At 43.8% G+C, this 22,998-nt stretch overlaps 1 protein-coding gene across 1 annotated transcript; it reads right to left on the bottom strand.

Moving 5' to 3' along the window:
- Positions 1–892: 892 nt before the first annotated feature.
- On the bottom strand, positions 893–21,728 carry LOC143767745 (uncharacterized). Its single transcript, XM_077256261.1, has 9 exons — positions 21,570–21,728; positions 18,577–18,738; positions 12,535–12,716; positions 11,052–11,201; positions 10,743–10,922; positions 10,537–10,660; positions 10,356–10,453; positions 9,701–9,791; positions 893–2,011 (listed from the first exon to the last, which is right to left on the bottom strand). Exons 4-9 carry the CDS (start codon positions 11,127–11,129, stop codon positions 909–911), a joined length of 1,674 nt encoding a protein of 557 aa, XP_077112376.1. The 5' UTR covers positions 11,130–11,201; positions 12,535–12,716; positions 18,577–18,738; positions 21,570–21,728; the 3' UTR covers positions 893–908.
- Between the last annotated feature and the right edge of the window lie 1,270 nt (positions 21,729–22,998).

The following is a 22,998-nucleotide window of genomic DNA, read 5'->3' as shown; positions in this document are numbered from 1 at the left end:
TTCTTGGGTGATAGCATCTGATGTTCATGCTCCTGATTTGGTTCGTGCATTTCATAGTGCTCATCCAGATCGCCCTGGTGGTTCTGGTGAGGGTTCGGTGCCCCCTCCTTAAGGGGGGGTACTGTTGTGAATTCTGTTTGTGGGCTCCCCCGGTGGTGTTTTATGGTAGTGCCACTTATTTGCCTTCTTCTATCATTGATCACCTGTTGACACCCATTAGGGGAGTTTCCTATTTAAGGCTGCTTGGCTGCTGGTCCGATGCCGGCCAACAATGTATCAGTAGCATTCTGTTGCATTCTCCTGCCTCAAGATCCTGTTCAGCTAAGTTGAATTTTGTTTTCTAGTTAATGCTATTTTTGTCCAGCTATTTGTAATGTGACTCTCTGTTGCTGGAAGCTCTCGTGGACTGAAATTGCCACTCCAGTGGCATGAGTTGTCACTGGAGTTTTAAAGTAATTTCAGGATGGTGTTTTTGAGTAGTGTTTTGAAGTTGACCGTGAAGTGACTCTTTCCTGTACTTCTGCTATCTAGTAAGCGGACCTCACTGTGCTAAATCTGCTGTTCATCCTACGTATGTCTTTTCCTCTTGACTCACCGTCAATATCTGTGGGGGCCTGCTATCTCCTTTTGGGGTTCATCTCTGGAGGTAAGGCAGGCCTGTATATTCCTCTGATAGGGGTAGTTAGATCTCCGGCTGGCGCGTGGTGTCTAGGGCATCGTAGGAAACACTCCCCGGCTACTTCCAGTGTTGTGTCAGGTTCAGGTCACGGTCACTTTAGTTCCCATCACCCGAGAGCTAGTCCGTTGTTATTTTGTTTTCCCTGCCATTGGGAAAATCATAATAGCTTCTCCCCTTTGTGACTTCTCTGATGTTAAAGAGATGATTTTAGTGTAAAACATTTCCTACATTATGAACATGAAAAAGACTTCTCCCCTGTGTGGGTTCTTTGGTGTATAACAAAATTATATTTCTTTTTAAAACATTTCCCACATTCTGGGCAGGAAAAAGGCTTCTCCCCTGTGTGGGTTCTCTGGTGCGTAACCAAAACTGATTTCTGATTAAAACATTTGCCACAATCTGAACAGGAAAAAGGCTTCTCCCTTGTGTGGGTTCTCTGGTGCGTAACCAAAACTGATTTCTGATTAAAACATTTGCCACATTCTGAACATGAAAAAGGTTTCACCCCTGTGTGGGTTCTCTGGTGCGTAACCAAAGCCGATTTCCGATTAAAACATTTCCCACATTCTGAACAGGAAAAAGCCTCCCCTGTGTGTATTCTTTGGTGATTAACAAGATTCCATTTCTGGTTAAAACATTTCCCACATGCTGAACAGGAAAAAGGCTTCTCCCCTGTGTGGGTTCTCTGGTGGTTAACCAAAACTGATTTCTCATTAAAACATTTGCCACATTCTAAACATGAAAAAGGTTTTACCCCTGTGTGGGTTCTGTGGTGCGTAACCAAAGCCGATATCTGTTTAAAACATTTTCCACATTCTGAACAGGAAAAAGGCTTCTCCCCTGTGTGGGTTCTCTGGTGCTTAACCAAATCTGATTTATCAATAAAACATTTCCCACATTCTGAACAGGAAAAAGGCTTCTCCCCTGTGTGTCTTCTTTGGTGTCTAACAAGATAAGATTTCTGTTTAAAACATTTTCCACACTTGGAACAAGAAAATCTTTTCTCCACTGTGTGAATTTTTGGATGTTTAAGAAAAGACTTTTCGATGGGAAAATGGTTTCCATATTCTGGACATGAAAATGGCTTCTTTGATTTAGGAGTATTTTCGTTTTTAATGTTTATTTTGTGATTCTGATTTTCCTTAGTTGTCGCCAATGAATCAGAAGACAGGACCTGTTTCAAAGGATCAGATGATTGGTCTTTGCTGTGAAGGGATGATGGTATAGCTGGAGTAATGGCATTAACTTCAATTGTATCCAGTGGGATCTCAAAATCATCCGATCTAAAAATTAAAGATGCCAGCTGTTCGTCTGATCTCCCGGTACAGTCATCTGCCAAGATATAAACCAGTTTTTGTTTTTGAATAAAATATCTTGAATGTCATTTACCATTTCTACTTCAACTGTCTGTAAAAATGGCAAGTTATGTAAAAACATTGAATTCTTCACCAAGACAATGACAGCTCACAGTCGAATAGAAAATCTCATAGGATGAATCAGTGGAGCGTGCTGTTCAACTGTTTGTTCATTCTGCCTCCCAAATATGGAACAAAAAGCCACACAGAAACATTATGTTGACGAACCTAATACCAATAAAAACTTCTATTCATCTAACAAAAAACAATTCCCCACTCAGGTCCATCATCTGTCAGTGGAAAAACAGGAGGTTTCCACATTATTAGTGGCTCAAAGGCTCTTGAAAATTAACATGGCTTCCATTAACCAATCCAGCAATAACCACTCTCCCAAAGTCAAATTTCCCCCTCACCTCTGAGCCTTTCAGTATGCCCAAACCACATGTATTTGGCATTACTCTAGTGAGAAGAACCCACTTAACCCATTATCTACCAATGTCCTTTTTTTGGGACGCGTAATCTTTTACTTCTAGCAACTAAGACTTTATAATTTTTATAATTAGGTCCAATTTTTTGTGTTGTGTTTGTAAAATGAATGTTTTCAAAATAGGAAATCATGTCATTGTCATTTTTAATTGAATTTTGGGACGCCCTTTTCTGAAAAATCCGTAAAATGAAAATTTCTAATTTGGCAAGTAATGGGTTAATTTACGGTGTGTGTGTCTCCTGGAGCACAATCAGCGCACTATGTGTTGGGTAATAAAATGGCATATTTGCCATTTGTTTTCTCCTACATCCACTGTGTGCCAATTTCCAGAAATTGCCTATGGAATCAAAAATTGCCACTATTCCAATAGATTCTCTGAGGGTTATAATGGAGTCATTTTATGGGGATTCCTACAGCTCTGAATTTCTGAAATTTTGTCATATTAGGGCTTCTGCAGATGGTGTGTCACATCTCTTCTAGGATCTGCCCCTATGATGTCAGCAGGCGTATCCTTATTCATATGGCTGGCTGGGCTAGAAACGGAGTAGATGTTGGTACCAGAAGCTCTGGACGACATAGGCTCTATTCAGCCACTAAGATTATGGTGCCTGGGACAAGTAGTACCTTCTAGTCTGGCAGTATGGGTGTATGTGTTGTCCAGCTGAAGTAATCTGCTCCCTTATACAGCCAATTGGATAGCACCATATTCTACGAAAGCTCGAAGCATATTGAAGGAAGCTGCCAGATACAGCCTTGTTCTTCTCTGGTTCGGTCCTCTATGTTCAGCTCGCGGCTTGTGTATTTGTTTCCTGTTGTAATCCTGTTTGCGGTCTACTCTTATGTCTTCTGATTTTGTATTTTCTCTGCCTTACTGGTTCTGACCCGGCTACCTGACTATTCTTCCCATTTCACACCACCGAACAGCAGGCAACACTGTGGGCCAAGCCAGGTGGGTCTCTATGTAAGTCCAGATCCATGTAGAGGTGTTAAAGGGTAATGAGCAAGACAATCCCTGGGATCAGGAAGATGCAGTAGATAGCGCCAAGCCTGTTTGTGGTTGGCCATCTTTTGAGCTGATAGGTGGCCAAAAACACTGCTCCTAGTACTTTGTGTCTGCAAGCTATTCCAGTAAGATCTGGATTCAAATAGCTAAATGGTGCTCTTTCCCTTCTCAACCCTGAAATGTGCCCAGACAGTAATGTACAACCATATATAGGGAATTGTCGGATACAAGAGAAGTTGTAAAATATTGTGTGAGGTCTATCTGTTTGCTATTACCCTTTGTGAAAGTGAAAAAATTTGGGCTTATATTTTCTGAAGAATTCTAAAATTATCACCACATGAAGTGACACACGTCAAGATTTGAAAAAATGGACCCTGATTAGGAATATAAAACTGGCAGCAGGAACTGGTTATCAGAGTATTTTGGGAACTAACTACTGTAGTCAAAATCTGTGACTATAGACAATAACACATCTACTGAAATGTTCAAACTCAACAAACTTCATTAGTAAAAAATGAGTGATCACAGGTGAAACCTCTCTGGAACAGATACAGTATGGGGCTTGGTGGTTCTTGGCAATCTAAATTATCATAATTTTCTGTCAGATGAGTTTCAAGAAGAAATATTAGATAGTCAAAGATAAGAGAAGAGAAAGTATTAGTGCTCCCCTTTACAGGAGAGATTGTGCAGTAATCTGAATTCTTTAGGATTGAAAACAAATTGAAATTTATGACGTGGAGTGAATCCATGAAACCAGGGCTCGAGCCATGCTAACATCTTCTGCAGGCATAAATAAATGTATTTTACAGCCATCAGCCATGCACAGCTTAGAGATATATCATGGAACAGGTGTAATATTTTGTGTGTAGTTTATCATAATCCTCCTTGAAGTTAGTTGGTTTTAAAGAAATTGAAAAGTCATGATAAAGGGAAACTCTGTTGTTATTGTACAGAAATTCACACTTGGCCCTGACTGCACATTTAATGTTGTTGATCATAAAAGCAAAGTTTGGCCAGAAAGACTGGACCTGGTCTTGTAGGGACCATATGAGCACATTCAGCAGCACAGAAGGGGGAGAAGGGAGATTCATCCAATAAGATATCAGGATTCTAGGAATCCAACAGCATCATTAACCTCCGCTTTCTCTTACAGGCCCATTATAATATTTTTCTTCAAGTGATTCTCTTACTTGTTTGCCCATTTTATGTCATTTGGCTTTGTAGTTTACAGATCTGGGCAGGTAAGGGTCAGTGACTACTAATCCCCGGGGGGTAGTTGGATACTCCAGGTTATAAGTTCTATAGAAAATGATTTTCACAAAGTAATTTCAACATTTCCAAATAGAGCAGAATGTTGTGGTTTATAGGCAAAATGGTGACCACACGATTGTGATACGACCAGAACAGACTATTGATAAAGCAGCCACAGCTGGTGACCGAGAAGAATCTGTGACTTCTCTGCATTTAGTGGTTACTTGTTGTGAACTATACTTCTTGGCTCCCTCTTGTGGTCACTAGTGATTTGGCACTTGGATTGTCTTTTACCAGGTTGGTACTCACCTGCTTCGTTAGGCCTGGGGTGTTGCTATTTAAACTTCCTGGATTCTCAGTCCAGTGCCTGGCATCGTTGTTATCAGTTCATTTCTGTTTGCTCCTGTCTTCAGGTCCTGGTTCCTTGCAAGATAAGCTAAGTCCTGCTTTCTTATTTTTGTTATCTTGCTTTGTTCATATTTTTGTCCAGCTTGTATAAAATGTTATTCCTGATATTGCTGGAAGCTCTAGGGGGCTGATATTCTCCCCCCTCACCGTTAGTCGGTTTGGGGGTTCTTGCATATTCAGCGTGGATATTTTGCAGGGTTTTTTGCTGACCATATAAGTCATCTTACTATTTTCCTCTCCTCTTTCTTCCCTCCCCTTTTTCTCAGAGTGGCTGTAAGCTTTGCTGCAGACATGAATGTTCAGACCTTGATTACTAGTGTGGATCAGCTTGCTGCACGAGTGCAGAGCATTCAGGATTTTGTTGTTAGCAGTCCTATGTCTGAGCCTAAGATACCTATTCCTGAGCTGTTCTCTGGAGATCGATTTAAATTTAGGAATTTTAGGAGTAATTGTAAATTGTTTCTATCTTTGAAACCTCGTTCGTCTGGAGATTCAGCTCAGCAAGTTAAAATTGTTATCTCCTTTTTGCGTGGCGACCCTCAGGATTGGGCCTTCTCGTTAGCGCCAGGAGATCCGGCATTGGCGGATGTTGATGCGTTTTTTTTGTATTACTTTGGGGTCTTATCTCTGGAGGCAAGAGCGGTCTTATTTTCCCTGATAGGGTTAGTTAGTTCTCCGGCTGGCGCGAGACGTCTAGGATCAACGTAGGCACGTTCCCCGGCTACTGTTAGTGTTTGTGCTAGGATCAGGTATATGGTCAGCCTAGTTACCACGTCCCTATGAGCTGGTATTTATGTTTGCAGACTTTGCTGTAATCTCTGAGATCCTTTGCCATTGGGATCATAACAGTATGCCAGGCCTATGAATAGTTAATGCATTGCAGAAGTGGGATTAAAAGAAAAGGAGTTCTGAGTTTTGTTTTTTTTTCCTCTCCTCTTTCTTCCCTCCCCTTTTTCTCAGAGTGGCTGTAAGCTTTGCTGCAGACATGAATGTTCAGACCTTGATTACTAGTGTGGATCAGCTTGCTGCACGAGTGCAGAGCATTCAGGATTTTGTTGTTAGCAGTCCTATGTCTGAGCCTAAGATACCTATTCCTGAGCTGTTCTCTGGAGATCGATTTAAATTTAGGAATTTTAGGAGTAATTGTAAATTGTTTCTATCTTTGAAACCTCGTTCGTCTGGAGATTCAGCTCAGCAAGTTAAAATTGTTATCTCCTTTTTGCGTGGCGACCCTCAGGATTGGGCCTTCTCGTTAGCGCCAGGAGATCCGGCATTGGCGGATGTTGATGCGTTTTTTCTGGCGCTCGGATTGCTTTATGAGGAGCCTAATCTTGAAATTCAGGCAGAAAAAGCTCTACTGGCTATCTCTCAAGGCCAGGATGAAGCCGAAGTGTATTGCCAAAAATTTCGGAAATGGTCTGTGCTTACTCAATGGAATGAATGTGCTCTGGCCGCAAATTTCAGAAATGGCCTTTCTGAAGCCATTAAGAATGTGATGGTGGGTTTCACAATTCCTACAAGTCTGAATGATTCTATGGCGCTGGCTATTCAGATTGATCGGCGTTTGCGCGAGCGCAAATCCGCTAATCCTCTGGCGGTGTTGTCTGAACAGACACCTGTTTCAAGGCAATGTGATAGAAACCCCGATCCAGCAATGCAATGTGATAGAATCCTGACTAGAACCGATCGACAAAATCATAGACGACAGAATGGGCTGTGTTTTTACTGTGGTGATTCTACACATGTTATATCAGCATGCTCTAAACGCCTAACCAAGGTTGTCAGTCCTGTCACCATTGGTAATTTGCAGCCTAAATTTATTTTGTCTGTGACTTTAATTTGTTCATTGTCTTCCTACCCTGTTATGGCGTTTGTGGATTCAGGTGCTGCCCTGAGTCTTATGGACTTGTCGTTTGCCAAGCGCTGTGGTTTTGTCCTGGAGCCTTTAAAAGTTCCTATTCCTCTCAGAGGAATTGATGCTACGCCATTGGCGGAAAATAAACCGCAGTATTGGACACAAGTGACCATGTGCATGACTCCTGAACATCGGGAGTTGTTGGCCATGAAGTGGGCATTTGAGGAGTGGCGTCATTGGCTCGAGGGTGCTAAGCATCGTGTGGTGGTCTTGACTGATCACAAAAATCTGATGTATCTCGAGTCTGCTAAGCGCCTGAATCCTAGACAGGCTCGTTGGTCATTGTTTTTCTCTCGTTTTGACTTTGTGGTCTCGTACCTGCCTGGTTCGAAGAATGTTAAGGCTGATGCTCTTTCTAGGAGCTTTGTGCCTGACTCTCCTGGAGTCTCGGAGCCAGCTGGTATTCTTAAAGAGGGAGTTATCGTGTCGGCCATATCTCCTGATTTGCGACGTGTGTTGCAGAGATTTCAGGCTGGTAGACCTGACTCTTGTCCACCCGACAGACTGTTTGTTCCTGATAAATGGACCAGCAAAGTCATTTCCGAGGTTCATTCCTCGGTGTTGGCAGGGCATCCGGGAATTTTTGCTACCCGAGATTTGGTGGCTAGGTCCTTTTGGTGGCCTTCCTTGTCACGGGATGTGCGGTCATTTGTGCAGTCCTGTGGGACTTGTGCTCGGGCTAAGCCTTGTTGTTCTCGTGCTAGCGGGTTGCTTCTGCCCTTGCCCGTCCCGAAGAGGCCTTGGACACACATTTCCATGGATTTCATTTCTGATCTTCCGGTGTCTCAAGGAATGTCTGTCATCTGGGTGGTGTGTGATCGTTTTTCCAAGATGGTCCATTTGGTACCCTTGCCTAAGTTGCCTTCCTCTTCCGATCTGGTTCCTTTGTTTTTTCAGAATGTGGTTCGTTTACACGGCATTCCGGAGAATATCGTGTCCGACAGAGGATCCCAGTTTGTGTCCAGATTCTGGCGATCTTTTTGTGCTAAAATGGGCATTGATTTGTCGTTTTCATCTGCCTTCCATCCTCAGACTAATGGTCAAACGGAGCGAACTAATCAGACACTGCAGGCTTATTTGAGATGTTTTGTTTCTGCGGACCAGGATGATTGGGTGACCTTCTTGCCATTGGCGGAGTTTGCCCTTAATAATCGGGCTAGTTCCGCTACTTTGGTTTCGCCATTCTTCTGCAACTCTGGTTTTCATCCTCGTTTCTCCTCGGGTCATGTTGAGTCTTCTGACTGTCCTGGGGTGGATTCCGTGGTGGATAGGTTGCAGCGGATTTGGAATCATGTGGTGGACAACTTGAAGTTGTCACAGGAGAAGGCTCAGCGTTTTTCCAACCGCCGCCGCGGTGTGGGCCCCCGACTTCGTGTTGGGGATTTGGTTTGGTTGTCTTCTCGGTATGTCCCTCTGAAGGTTTCCTCTCCTAAGTTTAAGCCTCGCTTTATTGGTCCTTATAAAATTTTGGAAGTTCTTAACCCGGTTTCTTTTCGTTTGGATCTTCCGATGTCGTTTGCCATTCACAACGTGTTCCATAGGTCTTTGTTGCGGCGGTACGTTGTGCCTGTGGTTCCTGCTGTTGAGCCTCCTGCTCCGGTGTTGGTTGAGGGCGAGTTGGAGTACGTGGTGGAGAAGATCTTGGATTCTCGTCTCTCTAGACGGAGGCTTCAGTATTTGGTCAAATGGAAGGGCTATGGTCAGGAGGATAATTCCTGGGTGGCCGCCTCTGATGTTCATGCGGCCGATTTGGTTCGTGCCTTCCACGCTGCTCATCCTGGTCGCCCTGGTGGTCTTGGTGAGGGTTCGGTGACCCCTCCTTAAAGGGGGGGTACTGTTGTGAACTATACTTCTTGGCTCCCTCTTGTGGTCACTAGTGATTTGGCACTTGGATTGTCTTTTACCAGGTTGGTACTCACCTGCTTCGTTAGGCCTGGGGTGTTGCTATTTAAACTTCCTGGATTCTCAGTCCAGTGCCTGGCATCGTTGTTATCAGTTCATTTCTGTTTGCTCCTGTCTTCAGGTCCTGGTTCCTTGCAAGATAAGCTAAGTCCTGCTTTCTTATTTTTGTTATCTTGCTTTGTTCATATTTTTGTCCAGCTTGTATAAAATGTTATTCCTGATATTGCTGGAAGCTCTAGGGGGCTGATATTCTCCCCCCTCACCGTTAGTCAGTTTGGGGGTTCTTGGATATTCAGCGTGGATATTTTGCAGGGTTTTTTGCTGACCATATAAGTCATCTTACTATTTTCTGCTATTAGTCAGTGGGCCTCTCTTTGCTAAAATCTAGTTCATTCTTACGTTTGTCTTTTCTTCTTACCTCACCGTTATTATTTGTTGGGGGCTTGTATTACTTTGGGGTCTTATCTCTGGAGGCAAGAGAGGTCTTATTTTCCCTGATAGGGTTAGTTAGTTCTCCGGCTGGCGCGAGACGTCTAGGATCAACGTAGGCACGTTCCCCGGCTACTGTTAGTGTTTGTGCTAGGATCAGGTATATGGTCAGCCTAGTTACCACGTCCCTATGAGCTGGTATTTATGTTTGCAGACTTTGCTGTAATCTCTGAGATCCTTTGCCATTGGGATCATAACAGTTACTACTCACCTGGGTAGTCATATGTGGGAATCTCCTCTTTACACCGCTCATCACCCCTCACATATGTCTCTGTAGTATTAATATGGGTCAGACCTTCACCCTAAAACAAATATTGTAAAAGTCACAGACAGATGGAGAAGTCACATCTATGATCAGCTCTCATCCTGCCATCTCCACCGTTCTCATTACACAAGTATAAAACATATAAGGATATGTGCACACGTAGGAAAAGTGGTGCAGAATTTTCTGCACAAAATCCGCATCTCCTGGCAGAATTCACAGCTGCGAATTTGCCGCGGATTTTGTGCGGACTTTCTGCAGTTTTTGCCACTTCGGATTTCTATCATGGAGGGGTGCAGAAACGCTGCTGATCCGCACAAAAGAAGTGACATGCACTTCTTTTAAATCTGCATCAATTCCGCACTGATTTTTCCACACCATGTGCACAGCTTTTTTTTTTTTTTCACTTTGATTTACATTGTACTGTAAATCACAGTGCAGATCTGCAGCGCTTCTGAGCGGAAAAATCCGCTGCAGATCCGCAGCAAATCCGCATCGTGTGCACATAGCCTAATACTAGTGGATAAAACAAAGCTGAGCACAAGACCTTCACAGCCGTCTACACATCATAGGGGAGATCTCATGACACCTTCTCTCCATCTACCTGATGATCCTGAGGAACATTGGGATCTTCTTGTTTACAGTCCTCTGGAAGAAGAGGATGGGGACATCTCTCTGGTGTTGTCCTCTTACTGGATAGATCTGAAGGAAACACATACAGGGACTGAATTCATTATTTACATACAGATAATTATAGGCCGTGTGTATTTAGTCCTGTCTATTACCTGGTGATGTTAGGGGTTGAGGAATCTCCATCATGATTTCTTTGTATACATCTTTGTGTCCCTCTAAATACTTCCACTCCTCCATGGAGAAATGGACAGTGACATCCTGACACCTTACAGGAATCTGATACATACAATCATACCGTCATCCCCTGATCCCTTCATAGCATTACTGTATAATGTCCCAACATTCCCAGCAGAGTCACCTCTCCAGTCAGCAGCTCAATCATCTTGCAGGCGAGTTCTAGGATCTTCTGGTCATTGATATCCTCAGAAACCAGTTGGTTACATGGAGGCCTTAGGACTGGACTCATGGGTCTTCCCCATCCCTCAGACACAGGGTCCTGACAGCGCTCACTAGAGGTCTTCTTCACTACTGTGTAATTCTGGTTATGGAGAGACACAATAATAAATTTCACTACAGATATTTCCAGAGTCCTCACCTCTCCAGTTCTGTCCATCTGTTATTCCCATAGATAAGAATGAGGTAATGTGATGTCATCAGAATCTCTCACCTCTCCAGTAAGCCGGAAGAGGATCTCTAGGGTGAGGTGTAATATCCTCTCCGCCATCTTGTCTCTGTCTATGTCCATTCTTGATGGGCAATTCAGGAAAATTGTCTTATATAGATGATCTTCACTGAGAGGCTCTGATATTGTAGAGACCTGAATGAGAAGATGAGCCGATGTAACATCATTAAATCCTGTGTAATAATACAATTATTGGAGATAATAAGGGAAACACATGAGGAGATAGAACGTGCAGATGTTGTATTCTCTAATCTTTTATGGACTGGAACATAAGTTGAATTGCTGGCTAAGACATCTCCATGCTCCCAATGACTGGCTATGTTTCTTACTGCATCAGCAACTGATTGGCTGTAGGAATCACAAGTTCGTTGGGAATGACTAGGAAATACAGAGACTGGCGGGGGACCCAAGCAGCAATGGTATTTTTTATTATTTTACAACACACAGCGTTCTTCCCTGACATCTACTAATGAAACCTATGTATTTAGGCCACAGACAACAAGCAGTTTCTTCCTCGGAGTCGGCAGCTGAATATGATTCTCATAGACTCATCTTCCATAACGCTAATTCTCGTCTCATTTACCGACACTGGAATCGACATTAGTAATACTGCAGAAGATATTTATTACACAGGACATGAGAAATAACTACTTCATGATGAGGATGACATCTTCATCTTCTACTACGGCTCTAGAAACATATTTGTCCAGAGTCCGTCACTGACTCCATCACCTCCGGCCGTCTATATGAAGGTTTCCCGTCTTCACCGCACTGTAATCTTCTATCACGTTAGATCTCAGGTCTGATTCACACACAGAAGTTTGAGGCTTTTATAAAAGCTTGTGTGTAAGAACAACAAGACAGGAGTTGTTTGACGTCAATATCTCCATGTGTTTTATTTTCTCTTTATATTAGGTTTTAATAGCTTTTTTTGTAGGCTTCTTTATATTACACGAAAAATACCCTAAACAAATTGGGGATGCAGGTACTGTGGAAAAATTATACTGTGTGTGCGTGGGGGCCAAGAAACTGGCACTGTACGGTATCAAGAATGGGATAAGTGAGGATTTATTATCTAGTGGTTTGGGTGGAAGAATATTGTGTGGGACACCTTGTACTATCATAATGTGTGGGGGATACTGTGGGAACATTATCCTGTGTCTGGGGGCCAAGAAAGGAGCACGGTACTATGAGAGTAATACAGGTTTCCTTGGTTCCCATCTTTCATAGTTGGGTCGTTTATATCTATCAGCGGAAAAGGAACAAAACCATTGTGATTCTTATAAGGAGACAACACAAAAACCCCCTAAATATAATATTTTATAACACCCCCACAATCTGTGACTCTTCAGGGTAAATCGCTCTCTCGCCATTGGATTAGAGCTGATACTATGAAGCTAAAGTGGATTATTAGAGGTGATAGTTCCCTCGAATTAGAAGGGACACCTGTGGATATTGGGGTCTTTACCTGCTACATTTCTCGTGGGATTTACTTGGTGAAGTGCTGGAATCACTTTCTCCCAAAGGGTTAAATGGTGTCTGTAACTTCAATGTCTTTCTATGAAGCTTCTTCTCTGAACTTTCTTCCTCTGTTTTCTGCCATATTTCTATTACTCTCCGGAATCAGGAATGTATTAAGTCCTATGGAAACTGCGGAAAAAGAATAATTTCTAATTCTGTGTTTCCAAGATTCTTCTTGTGGGAATTGGCTACCATATTCCCTGTGCAATATATTTCTAGTATTATTGGTTTATAATACAGTAATTCAATGGACATAAGATGGTTGTTTGTTTATCTCCCTTTTCTCTTGTTTTCTTGTGTCATGTATTACTTTTATGTAACGTACGTGCATTTGTTCTGACATTTGACATCTGATGGATCTTATGTCACGAATTTGACAGGATCTTCTCCTGAATTTTTTAATAGGATTTACAGGTGGAAACAGTCCTGAAAGCAGATAATCCAGCAAGTATTTGCCATATATTCATGCAAATTCCCTGAAGGGTCATCAATTGTATCTAGTAAAATGCTTGAGTTCTCGTTACTCGAATCCAGTAGGTTGGAGAGGCTTGACTCGAATACCGAGTATAATGAAAGTCAATGAGAAACTCAAAAATTTTTCCAGAAGACTCTAACAAAAGGGCAGGAAAATCGCTGAAATGGATTGAAAGAGCGCTCAAATGGAATAGGAACAGCATTGAGATGATACCTGGACTTCCTGGTCACAGTCTGACCAGGAGTGACCTATGAAGCGTCTTTCTCAGAACAAGGCTAAAAAGGTTGTCTTATATTAACCCAGTGACACGATGCAGCCAGCTAGTCACAGTAAAGCCATGAACACAAAAGAAAAAAGACTCGACCAATAATGGTATGCACACCCATGAAGTATGTGAAAATATAAAAAAAATTAATTACCTTTTTAAATGGTTTTATATGTTTGTCATGTTCTTTGAGGTGTAATTAAATTTTTTTTTTATATTTTCACATACTTCATGGGTGTGCATACCATTATTGGTCGAGTCTTTTTTCTTTTGTGTTCATAGTATTCCATTTACTGACCAGGTTTTGCACCCCATCTCCATTTTGTTGTGCAGAGATGCACCACTTATATCAATTATTCCAAGTCACAGTAAAGCCAACATGGCTACGGCATTACGTTATATGGCAGGCAATAATACAGAAATAACATTTCAGGAGTATAAAGATCTAAATAAAAAAATGTAAAGAAGAAATCAAGCTAGCAAAGTTATCCAAAGAGAAACAAATTGCCAGCGACATTAAACTAAATCTCAAAAAATGTTATAAATCCATTGTGATGAAACAGCTTTTTTTCTTAATTAACCAAACATCTATTTTCAGCAAGCCGGGAAGAATAGACTTATCTATTTGTTGACTTTTAAATTTTTGTGTTTCTTTCTTGTTGGTCAAAAACACAGTCTTTTGTTTGTATAAGCCTGTAATATTGACTTGTAAGTTGACATTTGATGTAACATTTTGTGCTGTTATCCTGGATGACTAAAGATACAGGATAACTGATATGTTGATTACACATTGTCCAGGCCAGATAGCTTGTTGGCTTGCAAAACAGAGAAGGAAAAACTATGCAAATGGATTAAATACCGTATATACTCGAGTATAAGCCGACATTTTCAGCCCACTTTTTTGGACTGAAAGTCCCCCTCTTGGCTTATACTCGAGTCATACTCAGGGGTCGGCAGGGGAGGGGGAGCTGTCTAATTATACTCACCTACTCCTGGTGTGGTCCCTGCAGGTCCCTGCTTCCCCGGCGCCGGTAGTTCTTCCCGTACTGAGCGGTCACATGGTACCGCTCTTTACAGTAATGAATATGTGGCTCCACCTCCCATAGGGGTGGAGCCGCATATTCATTACTGTAATGAGCGGTAACGGTGACCGCTCACTACAGGAAGAAAATGCGGCACCGGGGAACAGACGTGCAGCGACAGCGCCAGGAGCAGGTGAGTATGACGGGGGCAGTGCGTGATATTCACCTGCTCCTCGTTCCACCGTCGGCGCCGCTGTGTCTTCCGCAGTGACGCTCAGGCCAGAGGGCGCGTGACGCGATAAGTGCGCACCGCCCTTTTCCTGAACGTCGGTGCAGAGGACGGGAAGACACAGCGGCGGTTAGCGGTGGAGCAGGGAGCAGGTGACTATAGCAAGTGCTGGGGGCCGGAGAGGCGAGTATGTAATTTTTTTATTTTTTTAATCGCAGCAACAGCATATGGGGCAAATATCTGTATGGAGCATCTTATGTGACCATGTGCAGCATTATATGGGGGCAAATATCTGTATGGGGCATCTTATGTGGCCATGTGCAGCATGATATGGGGGCAAATATCTGTATGGGGCATCTTATGTGGCCATGTGCAGCATGATATGGGGGCAATATCTGTATGGGGCACCTTATGTGGCCATGTGCAGCATGATATGGGGGCAAATATCTGTATGGGGCATCTTATGTGGCCATGTGCAGCATTATATGGAGGCAAATATCTGTATGGGGCATCTTATGTGGCCATGTGCAGCATTATATGGAGGCAAATATCTGTATGGGGCATCTGTATGGGGCCATGTGCAGCATGATATGGGGGCAAATATCTGTATGGGGCATCTTATGGGGCCATGTGCAGCATGATATGGGGGCAAATATCTGTATGGGGCATCTGTATGGGGCCATGTGCAGCATTATATGGGGCCATGTGCAGCATGAGATGGGGGCAAATATCTGTATGGAGCATCTTATGGGGCCATAATCCACATCTGTGGATCATTATACAGGGAAAATGTCTATATGGAGCATCTTATGCGGTCATAATCAACATTTCTGGAGCATTATACGGGGCAAATATCTGTATGAGGCATCTGTATGGGGCCATGTGCAGCATTATATGGGGCCATGTGCAGCATTATATGGGGCAAATATCTGTATGGGGCATCTTATGTGGCCATGTGCAGCATGATATGGGGCAAATATCTGTATAGGGCATCTTATGTGGCCATGTGCATGATATGGGGCAAATATCTGTATGGGGCATCTTATGTGGCCATGTGCAGCAAGATATGGGGCAAATATCTGTATGGGGCATCTTATGTGGCCATGTGCAGCATTATATGGGGGCAAATATCTGTATGGGGCATCTTTTGTGGCCATGTGCAGCATGATATGGGGGCAAATATCTGTATGGGGCATCTTATGTGGCCATGTGAAGCATGATATGGGGGCAAATATCTGTATGGGGCATCTTATGTGCCCATGTGCAGCATTATATGGGGTAAATATCTGTATGGGGCATCTTATGGGGCCATGTGCAGCATTATATGGGGGCAAATATCTGTATGGGGCATCTTATGGGGCCATGTGCAGCATGATATGGGGGAAAATATCTGTATGGGGCATCTGTATGGGGCCATGTGCAGCATTATATGGGGCCATGTGCAGCATGATATGGGGGCAAATATCTGTATGGAACATCTTTTGGGGCCATAATCAACATTTGTGGAGCATTATACGGGGCAAATATCTGTATGGAGCATCTTATGTGGCCATGTGCAGCATTATATGGGGCCATGTGCAGCATTATATGGGGGCAAATATCTGTATGGGGCATCTTATGTGGCCATGTGCAGCATGATATGGGGCAAATATCTGTATGGGGCATCTTATGTGGCCATGTGCAGCATTATATGGGGGCAAATATCTGTATGGGGCATCTTTTGTGGCCATGTGCAGCATGATATGGGGGCAAATATCTGTATGGGGCATCTTATGGGGCCATGTGCAGCATGATATGGGGGCAAATATCTGTATGGGGCATCTGTATGGGGCCATGTGCAGCATTATATGGGGCCATGTGCAGCATGATATGGGGGCAAATATCTGTATGGAACATCTTTTGGGGCCATAATCAACATTTGTGGAGCATTATACGGGGCAAATATCTGTATGGAGCATCTTATGTGGCCATGTGCAGCATTATATTGGGCAGTTATCTGTATGGAGCATCTTATGGGGCCATGTAAAGAATTATATGGGGCAATTATCTGTATGGAGCATCTTATGGGGCTATAATCAACATTTGTGGAGCATTATACGGGGCAAATATCTGTATGGGGCCATGTGCAGCATTATATGGGGCCATGTGCAGCATTATATGGGGGCAAATATCTGTATGGGGCATCTTACGTGGCCATGTGCAGCATGATATGGGGCAAATATCTGTATGGGGCATCTTATGTGGCCATGTGCAGCATTATATGGGGGCAAATATCTGTATGGGGCATCTTTTGTGGCCATGTGCAGCATGATATGGGGGCAAATATCTGTATGGGGCATCTTATGTGACCATGTGCAGCATTATATGGGGTAAATATCTGTATGGGGCATCTTATGTGGCCATATGCAGCATGATATGGGGCAAATATCTGTATGGGGCATCTTATGGGGCCATGTGCAGCATGATATGGGGGCAATATCTGTATGGGGCATCTGTATGGGGCCATGTGCAGCATTATATGGGGCCATGTGCAGCATGATATGGGGGCAAATATCTGTATGGAACATCTTTTGGGGCCATAATCAACATTTGTGGAGCATTATACGGGGCAAATATCTGTATGGAGCATCTTATGTGGCCATGTGCAGCATTATATTGGGCAGTTATCTGTATGGAGCATCTTATGGGGCCATGTAAAGAATTATATGGGGCAATTATCTGTATGGAGCATCTTATGGGGCTATAATCAACATTTGTGGAGCATTATACGGGGCAAATATCTGTATGGGGCCATGTGCAGCATTATATGGGGCCATGTGCAGCATTATATGGGGGCAAATATCTGTATGGGGCATCTTACGTGGCCATGTGCAGCATGATATGGGGCAAATATCTGTATGGGGCATCTTATGTGGCCATGTGCAGCATTATATGGGGGCAAATATCTGTATGGGGCATCTTTTGTGGCCATGTGCAGCATGATATGGGGGCAAATATCTGTATGGGGCATCTTATGTGACCATGTGCAGCATTATATGGGGTAAATATCTGTATGGGGCATCTTATGTGGCCATATGCAGCATGATATGGGGCAAATATCTGTATGGGGCATCTTATGGGGCCATGTGCAGCATGATATGGGGGCAATATCTGTATGGGGCATCTGTATGGGGCCATGTGCAGCATTATATGGGGCCATGTGCAGCATGATATGGGGGCAAATATCTGTATGGAACATCTTTTGGGGCCATAATCAACATTTGTGGAGCATTATACGGGGCAAATATCTGTATGGAGCATCTTATGTGGCCATGTGCAGCATTATATTGGGCAGTTATCTGTATGGAGCATCTTATGGGGCCATAATCAACATTTGTGCAGCATTATATTGGCCATATTTTAATATGGAGCATCTTATGGGGCCCATCATGAACTGTATGGAGCATTATATGGGGCTCCTGATTCAATATGGATATTCAAAAACACAACCTACTGATGTCTCAATTAATTTTACTTTTATTGGGATCTATTTTTATTTTTGAAATTTACCAGTAGCTGCTGCATTTTCCACCCTAGGCTTATACTTGAGTCATTAAGTTTTCCCAGTTTTTTGTGGGGTCGGCTTATACTCGGGTCGGCTTATACTCGAGTATATACGGTAATCAAATTATGCAAGTTGATTTCATCACTATTCTTCCCCTTTACCTGTGAATGCTGGCTTGAATGACACTTGTTAACAATAAAAAGAGGTTAGGTGCCTCTGTAACATGAGACAGATATTCAGCCAAGACATCCAAAGAACCAAAGACTCTCTACAGGAGAGCAACGAAGACATCAGTTACATCCCACTATGGAGGTGCAGTATTAAGAGTTTTTGGACGTCAAAGTTGAAATAAAGGAGGGCACTATACATACTAGTGTTTTCCGCAAGTCGACCTCCACAAAATCTTTACTTCATCACGATGGTGCACATCCTCAGTATACTGAGCATGCCTTACCGTATAGCCAGTTTCTCAGAGTGAGGAGGCTTAATAGTACGCTGGGGGGATATAAGGAACAGTCTTCGGAAATGTATAAGCGATTCCAGAATCGAGGGTACCCATCCCCTGTCTTGGATGCAGCATTGAAAAGGGTGGAGGTAATGGCCCCTAGTGTCTATTCTGAAAAAAAGAAGGGTAATGGAGGCAATGAGCGGTTTGTATTTTCTTTCAAATTTGGTCCTATGGACAGAGAGATCAGGTCAGTTATTAGAAGGAACTGGGATATCTTGAGTAGGGACAGCGATTTGTTGGATAAAATAAGTAGCGGCCCTTTATTTGCTAGCCGTCGTGGTAAGAATATAAAAGACCTATTGGTACATAATCGGATATGCTTTCAGAGTCATAATTGGCTGTCCAAGGGCGCCCCCAAAGGTAATTTTAGGTGCGGGCACTGTAGTTTTTGTTCTTACCATCTGACCGGCAGGTCATGTAAAATAGGTCCCATAGATCACTTGGTGCGTGATTTTATCTCCTGCAGAAGCACAAACATAGTATATGCTATTTTCTGCCCTTGTGGCTTTTGCTATGTAGGTAAGACTTTTCGTCCTTTGTTTGTACGCATACGTGAACACTTTAATTCAGTACATACTGGTAAGGGTGTCCCTCGTTTCATTCGTCACGTAAGGCAGATTCATAATGCCGATACGAGGTTGCTCTCTATTGCAGGCTTAGAAAAGGTTTCACTGCCAACTAGTGGTGGTGATTTGAATAGGATCCTTCTAAGGAGGGAAGCAATGTGGATTATGCGTACGAACGCTCAGGGACCACTGGGTCTTAATGGTTAACACACCCACATTAACACGCTCATTCATCTTCCTAAGCTTGTCATTACCTCCTCTCTGTGTGCGTGCCACAGGTGGGGCCGTCGGCCCTGGAAGCTCTGAGGTAACAGCTGCTCTTATCCTGGCGAGTCAGCGGAAAGGCGAGACTCTGTAATGTGCACCATTTTGAGTATTTTGCTGGGACTACTCTATGTATTATTTGCCTGTTTTGTGGTTAAATAAAATATTGCCGCACTGTTTTACCCTCACTCTGTGCTGTCTGAGTAGTCTTACGCCCATGGTAAAAGGAGAGTGGGCGTTCATTAGGATGATCCCTAGTCCATGTAGTTTCGGCTTGCGAACCAGAGCACCCGCTGACCCCCTGTGCCTCTATATTAATCAATGCCAAGGAGAAAAAAAAAGATCATTTCGGCCCCTTAAAAACGCTAACAAGATAATTGTTATAGAAGACAAAGAAAAGGGTGAGATACTAAGCAGGCACGATTCACCCTCCGCTATTAACCAGTTAAATGCCGCTGTCAAATGCTTTAATCGGCGCTTCCGGCCATCGGGCCGGAAATGAGCGCATCGCTGACCCCGTCACATGATTGGGGGTCAACGATGCGTCGGCATAGTAACCAGAAGTCTCCTTGAGACCTCTATAGTTACTGATGCCGGCTTGCTGTGAGCGCCACCCTGTGGTCGGCACTCTTAGAAAGCCTGTAAATCAGCTACATAGGAGCGATCTGATGATCGCCGCTATGTATCAGAGCCGATCAGGCTATACCAGTGTCTAGCCTCCCATGGAGGCTATTGAAGCATGGCAAAAGTAAACAAAAAAAAGTTTTAAAAAAATATGAAATAAAAATATATATATAAAAGTTTAAATCACCCCCCTTTCGCCCCATTCAAAATAAAACAATAAAAAAATCAAACCTACACTTATTTGGTATCGCCGCGTTCAGAATCGCCCGATCTATCTATAAAAAAAGGATTAACCTGATCGCTAAATGGCGTAGCGAGAAAAAAATTTGAAACGCCAGAATTATGTTTTTTTGATCGCCACGACATTGCATTAAAATGCAATAACGGGCGATCAAAAGAACGTATCTGCACCAAAATGGTATCATTAAAAACGTCAGCTTGGCACGCAAAAAATAGGCCCTCACCTGACCCCAAGATCACAGAAAATGGAGACGCTATGGTTATTGGAAAATTGCACAATTTTATTTTTTTTTTAGCAAAGTTTGAAATTTTTTTTTACCACTTAGATAAAACGTAACCTAGACATCTTTGGTGTCTATGAACTCGTAATGACCTGGAGAACCACAATGGCAGGTCAGTTTTAGCATTTAGTGAACCTAGCAAAAAAGCCAAACAAAGAACAAGTGTGGGATGGCACTTTTTTTGCAATTTCACTGCACTTGGAATTTTTTTCCTGTTTTCTAGTACACGACATGCTAAAACCAATGGTGTCGTTCAAAAGTACAACTCGTCCCGCAAAAAATAAGCCCTCACATGGCCATATTGACAGAAAAATAAAAAGTTATGGCTCTGGGAAGGAGGGGAGCGAAAAACGAGAACGCAAAAACGGAAAAGGGCAAGGTTGTGAAGGGGTTAAAATCTGACCTTGAAATTACAATAATAAAAAATGATCTGGATAAGATCAAATGAGGTTTAATATTGATAAATGTAGAGTAATGCACCTAGCACGGCAGACACTATAACAGCTTTTAATAAATGGCCGGATGATTTCCTCAGTACAAGTAACACTGTGGGTTATAGTTACATTAGTGACAAAATGAACAATTGGCGGAGAAAGGTTGAACTTGATGGACCGAGGTCGTTATTCAACCCATGTAACTAGGTTTATTGGCCGTCTAACAGCCGTGAGACATACGGGGCCAAAGCACACAGGATACTGGACCAAGGGCCGAGCGGCTCACTCATCACTAGTATCTACATTATTGTGCTGGGGCGGAACTAGGAGAGGAATCATCGCATTGTGGGAGAACTTCTCTGGGCTTCTGTCCTCTCATCCTGCAGGTGTCTGAGGACTTGGGAACCAGCGAAGCCGAATTCTGTCTACAGCTGTTACGTCACTGTTCACACCACACAGAGACCCCCAAAACATTTTCGTACTGAAGGGGTTAATGTCCCCCCCACTGATGGGGAATCTCCAGCACCTACCTCCACCTGCAGAGCCGCACTCCACATATATGGCTGCTCTGTGCGCACAGGACCTGTGATGAGGTCACAGGAGGGGAGGAGTCAGGGGTCACATGATCAGGGGCCTCAGTGAATGATATCCGCAGTGTAGACCCTACATGGAAACTTCTCCTCAGTCAGTGACATTCCCGCCATTATTCCCCCTCACTACTGGCACAATTACCCAGCGCCGCCTTTTCTACACAGTGTTATGTGTGGACTGTAACGTGTGATTTCTCTGCTTGGAGACAAATAGACCCCACACATGAGGGGATTATCACCAGCTACCAGACGTCTACTACAGCTCTGGAAAAAATTAAGAGACCACCACTAGGGTTGAGCGACTTGTAGGCCTGAGACACACTGGTGCGAGATACGGCCGAGTCTTGCTGGTTAAAAGCAAGCTGTGGCACCGGCACTCCAGAGCGGAGCATGCAGCTCCATGTATTGCTATGCAGCTGCAGGCTCCGCTCCGGAGTGCAGGTGCCACAGCTTGCTTTTAACCAGCGAGACTGGACCGTATCTCGCACCAGTGTGTCTCCGGCCTTATTCAACGAGTTCCTCCCCCTCCCCCTCCTCCTCCTCCTTTCAAGCCGGCTGGACCATACCAGTACCTGTGATCCGCTGCCCTGGACTGTGGCTGCCTTATACCAGCAAATAAATAAAAGTTTGTGACACCACCTGTAGTACTCGGTCAGGGGTGGCTGACGCTGCTTAAACGTGTCCTTTGGGATGATGTTATGGCAGCAGGGATGGTATGGCTTCCAACAGGTGAAGCTGAGTCCCCAGGGCTCCCGATGTGTTTGGCAAGGATGGTGCGGTGCTGGAAAATAAACAGAGGACACAGGGTTGCAGTCTCTTCACCTGGTTTACTGATGGCAGACAGCCACAGTCCAGGGTACCAGATCACAGGTGCTGGTATGCCTTCCTTCTAGCGCTGTGTTGTAGTCCCTTGCTGCCTTAGGCCTCACACAAGATCCTCACGTTCTCTCTGTCCCACTTTAGGTAGGACACTACCCGCATGACAGGTAACTCAAGTCATTTTACAGGATCTCTATCAGAACCCGGGCTCTATCTGCTACTGTGTCTTCGGGTGTTAATGGTGGACAGGTGACTTGCAATCTGCTGGCCGCTGGTTTCTGCCGTGGAGCATAGAGTTACCTCCACAACCTCGGTATTCCGGCTACCGGTATCTGCGCTCAGCGTGGAGGAAGCTCAGTCGCAGCTTCTCTCCAGCTCTCAACTCTCCTTTGCTCCTTTTCCTCCTTCTCGCTCTCTACAGCTTGTTCCATCCTTTACTCTCTCCTTTCCAGGAGCTGCAGCACTTCACATGGCTGCATGGTCCCACACTTTCCTCACAGGAGCTGCAGATCTTCTCGTCTGCACGGCCCCTTTCCTCTGTCTCTCTTAC

Source organism: Ranitomeya variabilis, chromosome 4 (assembly GCF_051348905.1).
Source record: "Ranitomeya variabilis isolate aRanVar5 chromosome 4, aRanVar5.hap1, whole genome shotgun sequence".
NCBI lineage: Eukaryota > Metazoa > Chordata > Amphibia > Anura > Dendrobatidae > Ranitomeya > Ranitomeya variabilis.
Note: the sequence above shows the minus strand (reverse complement) of the source record. Positions and strands in the feature narration are given on the sequence as shown.

Coding starts and splice junctions, on each gene's coding strand:
- LOC143767745 (XM_077256261.1), bottom strand. CDS start 11,129: ATGGACATAGACAGAGACAAGATGGCGGAGAGGATATTACACCTCACC. Junction 10,923..11,051: donor TCTTCCGGCTTACTGGAGAG/GTGAGAGATTCT, acceptor CTCCATAACCAG/AATTACACAGTAGTGAAGAA. Junction 9,792..10,355: donor ATGTTCCTCAGGATCATCAG/GTAGATGGAGAG, acceptor TATTTGTTTTAG/GGTGAAGGTCTGACCCATAT.